General features: G+C 43.0%; 1 protein-coding gene across 1 annotated transcript; it reads left to right on the top strand.

Annotated features, from left to right (window-relative positions):
- Positions 1-1,249: 1,249 nt before the first annotated feature.
- Positions 1,250-4,869, top strand: LOC143787538 (protein kinase C theta type-like). The gene is made up of 6 exons (XM_077276377.1): positions 1,250-1,330; positions 1,440-1,502; positions 2,023-2,161; positions 2,828-3,019; positions 3,527-3,655; positions 4,277-4,869. The coding sequence occupies exons 1-6, from the start codon at positions 1,257-1,259 to the stop codon at positions 4,454-4,456; spliced, it is 777 nt and encodes a 258-aa protein (XP_077132492.1). The 5' UTR covers positions 1,250-1,256; the 3' UTR covers positions 4,457-4,869.
- Positions 4,870-5,109: the final 240 nt, after the last annotated feature.

Below are 5,109 nucleotides of genomic sequence, written 5' to 3' on the forward strand. Positions count from 1 at the left end.
GACGTACCTGTTGAGAAAACAGATGATCCCTGTACAACATCTTCTGGATATCCACCAGAGATTAAGACCCTTAAAAAGGGGACAAAAAGAGGGAACTCATCTCCTGATAAGGAAGATAGAACCCCAAATAAGAGAGGAAGAATGGTGGAATCTGAGAGTGGAAAGGATGTTACCTCTGATAAAAGGTTTAGCGGATCAGCTAAAATCAGGAGCTCTCACCTACATCATGAGAGAGTTGAAAATCAAAGCTGTAGAGAACACCTTAAGAGAAAGAGGACATCTGACACTGAGACCACCACAAAGAGAAGACGTGAGACTGACAAATCCATCGATCAAGCTCCAGAAGGTAAAATCTATTGTCATTTAGTCACAGGCCACATCCATGTTTTATATACAGTGTTCATTTATTTTACAAAATGTAACCTAATGACATAATCGTATCCTGTACATCTTACCGTGTACATCAGAGCTCTCCACCTTCTATACTTGGGGCTCTCCAGCTAGAACATGGTGGTAACCATGTTCATCATGGTTCAAAGTTTATGATAGCTTTTTAAAAAAATGCCAATTTATTGTAGCATTATATGTGAGTGTGACTGTAAGATTAATTGTTGGTTCTTATATCTATTTTCTTTTCTAGGTGTAATCGGTGCTCAGACCACCAGCCCTTCAGAGCAAGTGACTGCCTGTCTTTCCCTGGAGAGTTTCATCTTTACCAGGATGCTTGGAGAAGGCGGTTTTGGCAGGGTGATGCTGGCGACACATCAACCCAGCGGACATCAGCTGGCGGTCAAGATGGTCAAGAAGAGGAAATTGTTGGAGTATGCTAAACACAACCTCCGCTTAGAGAGAGAGGTCCTGGAAATCACTGAAGACAGCAGATTCTTCACACATGCCTATGGGACCTTCCAGACAGCGGTAAGAGACTCCTCACCTTCTAAAAATTCCTTTCTCCCCATCATGTCCAGTTGCTTCCATTAGATTGCAAATTCAATCTTTGCCTGTGCAAATGAGTAGCCCTGCTGCATGCTCTGTGTGCCTGTATGCCCTGGGCACCATTACTGGTGGCTATCATTAGAGGATTTTGACTTAGTTTTCACCCTGGACACCTCTCCAGTGTGTGCAGACAAGGAGACATGTCTTCTGGACACACAGTAGAGGTCCCAGAACCATAGTAAATGTTATTAGGATGGATAAAATCTGCATTATTTACAATCATCTTCCCTCCTCTCGCACAGGACTATGCATTTTATGCCATGGAATATCTGAGTGGTGGCGATTTGACTGCATTTATCAATTCCAGAGGCCCCCTGGATGTCTGCACGACCAGGTAAGAGAACAGCCGCTCTGTGATTTCTGTGGCCGCTGTCTCCCCTCATAGTTATTAGTGGTTCAGTAGAACAATTAATGCTGATAGGATTTTTTTTCTTCCTTATTAGGTTCCTTGCAGCAGAAATCTTGAGTGGAATAGAGTTTCTCCACAGTCGGGGGATTATTCACCGGTAATAAGTCATTTCTTTTTGCATACATAGGGAAAGATTTACTATGGGAAATAGTTAAATGTGCCAGAATTGTGGTGTTATTTGTGCCAAACATCTGGTGAACATGACGTGTACCACATTCATGAAGTGTTTTGGACACTTTTTGGGGCTCACTCGAAGAGGGGTCAAGGCTTTTATGGAAATGGGAATAGTTTGATAGGAATCCATGTGGCTTACAATGTCACAACGAGCAACTAAACTGTAGCCAGATTTTTGTTAAAATTATTGGCTGTAAGTAATGAAAACAATAGTGGTGTAACATCAGACAAAAGTCTCTGAAGGTGCTCCTAATTTGTCAAACAGCCACTGTGATGAATGTGGCGCATTTTCAGACGGCCTGGTATTATATGTCTACACAAGATAGGATTAGTGAGTCTGCCCCCAGTGTTTAGTGAGTGGTCCCGTGAAGCCCCCACAGTAACCCCAGCACTACAGCTCATCTATGTCTGATTCACAGAACTATTTTTCTTTCTTTTTAAAGGGATTTAAAACCAGACAACATTCTTCTGGACGGCGATGGACACGCTAAGATTGCTGATTTCGGCCTTGCTGCTATGAATGTATTTGGCTCTCAGAAGATCAGTGAATTTTGCGGCACTCCTGGCTATTTGGCTCCTGAGGTGACTATGTGACTACTAATATCTCATACTTTATTATCCACCTGCAATTCTCACTTAATGTGGAGCTTGTGGAATCACAGATCTATCACCACAGCGGCCCACATTAACTAACGCTAACTAATAGATAGACTGTGTAAGGGCCCCCAAACATATTAGACTAAAGTCAGCCGAACTGGCCAATATCGGAAGGATCAGCCTAGAGAAGAACGGTGGCTCAGTGGTTAGTACTGCAGCCTTACAGCGCTGGTGTCCTGGGTTCAAATCCCACTAAGGACAACATCTGCAATGAGTTTTTTATGCTCTCCCCGTGTTTGTGTGGGCTTCCTCTGAGTTCTCTAATTTCTTCTCACACTCCAAAGACATACTGATAGGGAATTTAGATTGTGAGCTCCAATGGGGACAGTGATAATAATGTATGTAAAGCGCTGTGGAATAAGATAGCGCTGTATAAGAAAAGCATAAAAAATAAACAGTCTAATGTGTACTGGGGCTTCTCAACTTCAGAGGTAGCTATCAACCAAATGATCTTTTGGCCGACATGTAATACTCTATGTATGGGGGCTTAGGTGTGGAAAAACACTACCAGTAAACATGGACCACGGTTGTTTTCTCTCTCCCAGGATGGACAATAAACTAACTTACTCTTCTAATCTTATGTTTCCACAGATTTATCGTCTACAGCCCTTTAATTACACGGTCGACCTGTTCGCTTTTGGGGTCATAGTCTTCCAAATGGCCACAGGATATTACCCGTTTTACTCTGGTCAGTGTTTACGAAGACTTGCCTATTCAGTGAAATGTGACAAACCTTGCTATCCGTACACCATGGATTCTCAGCTCAGGAACGTCATAGAGAGAGTGAGTAAATAGACACTTATACCTGGAGACATAGGAAGGATAGACCAGTCATGAGTTTTGATAATACACCGTACATTTCATCACCACTGTGTTGAGTATTTCAGCTTCATCCAATAGAAGAATTGGGACAATGCTGGAGCCCCAGGACAGCCTCTCCTATATGTACAGCGTTCTCATCTACAGGCCAATTTATACAATAAAGAGGCTGGGCGCTCACCAAAACCTCTCCACACAGCTAATCATCAGGATTATTGGGTATCGGTCCCTGACTGATCGACTACTGATGGCCTATCCTGTACTATACTGTCCTGTACTATCCTATCCTATCCTGTCCTTTAATATCCTATCTTGCACTATTCTGTCCTATTGTATTTGTTTCTAGCAATGGTTGTTTTAATAAATCCATCTTTCTATAAGAAAATGAGAAAATAATTCTGTAACTGCTGTGTTTCTGAGATTATTTATATTATTACTTGTGATATAATAATGTTTCTTATTTATTTGCAGCTCTTGTGTAAATCACCAGAGAAGAGGCAGGATGTTTGCAGCAATTTAAAAGGACATCCATTCTTCTCGCCCATAAACTGGGAGGAATTAGAGGCAGGAAGGTCACGTCCACCATTTACAATGACACCTGTAAGTGCACAGCGTTATTTTATTATAATGTCACCTCCTCGTCTGTGTAATGTGATAATATGTGTAAGAAATACTCAAATAATGAGTAACAATCCTACATAGTGTAGGCCAGAATGTGTTTATCCTCCCCTGCTGGTAAATGGGAGGAATTACAGTATGGGGCAGGATGGACAGGCTTTTACATATTTCTCAAAAGTGTAATTATTGTCCCCAGTTCTTCAGAAGGCCACTTAGTGAATAACTCGGATCTATTAAGCTGCGTTCACACTGTGGATTTTTTTTGTTGCAAAAACGCCATAATGCTCTCGACATTTTAGTGGGAAAACCAAAACAAAAGTATGAATTTTTGTTGATACTGGGACAAAAGAACCCAATGTGGTTGCAACGTGTGAACACGGCTTTATGGTGCAGTTGTAGCAGATGTGGATACCGCAGATTGCCAGGCAGCAGCAGTAGTTGACTTGTTCTCAAGCTGCAGGTAACGATGCATCATGGCGATTAGCGGTAATCTGCACACGGTTACCACGGCTCATCCACAATCTGTACAGGTGCCCTCAGGAGGGGACGGATATAATTAAATACCTAATGAAGTAACCAGACTGATTTGTCTTTCTTCTATAGATCCCAATTTTGGAAACCAGCAAACAAATGGAATTGGACCAAGTGATGTCTGGCATTGAAGCTCAGGAACCACCTATAACCCCGGAGGACCAGCAGCTGTTCTGTGGCTTCTCCTATATCAGCAACAGGTGGAAGAGCATTGAAAGCCGCAGAAATAATGGCAATGGAAATATAACGTAGTCCCCTCCCCCCCAATACCTGACTACTGGGTCAGGGAGGCGCGGACCTGGGTGTGGTCTGAAGAAACAGGCGGGGTCTGTTGGAATCCCACCCCGAGTTCTTCCATCTACTCTGTTACATATCAGAGACCATAGTGTCCTGCATTCTCTATTGCTGCCCCATAACTCACCTGGCTGGCATGCTGCTTGGAGATGTAGGACCATCATACTACAGGACGGCACGGTGGCGCAGTGATTAGCACTGTTGGCGAGCAGCGCGGTGCTCCTGGGTGGAAATCTGGGACACCATCTGCACAGAGTTTGTTTGTTCTCCCCGTGTCTGTGTGGGTTTTCCCCGGGTACTCCGGTTTCCTCCCACAACTCAAAACATACTGATAGGAGAAAAAAAATAAAATTATTAATTATTGAACATCATCATCCTGTATCTCGTGTATTTCTGTATTTATCACCAGTATGTGACATATAGAAAGGTGGTAACACTGCACAGTGTCAGGACATTCATATACTATTACTTATCCTCTACATTACACACTGTTACGGAACCCCCCAGCACCCAGAATATGTTGTGTAGTTTTATGTATGTATAATAGGTTCCATGTGAGATGCATGTCCCTAATGCATCAGCCCTCAGGCTGCGCCCCTGGGCAGAGGGGA

This window comes from Ranitomeya variabilis, chromosome 8 (genome assembly GCF_051348905.1).
Source record: "Ranitomeya variabilis isolate aRanVar5 chromosome 8, aRanVar5.hap1, whole genome shotgun sequence".
Taxonomy (NCBI): Eukaryota; Metazoa; Chordata; class Amphibia; order Anura; family Dendrobatidae; genus Ranitomeya; species Ranitomeya variabilis.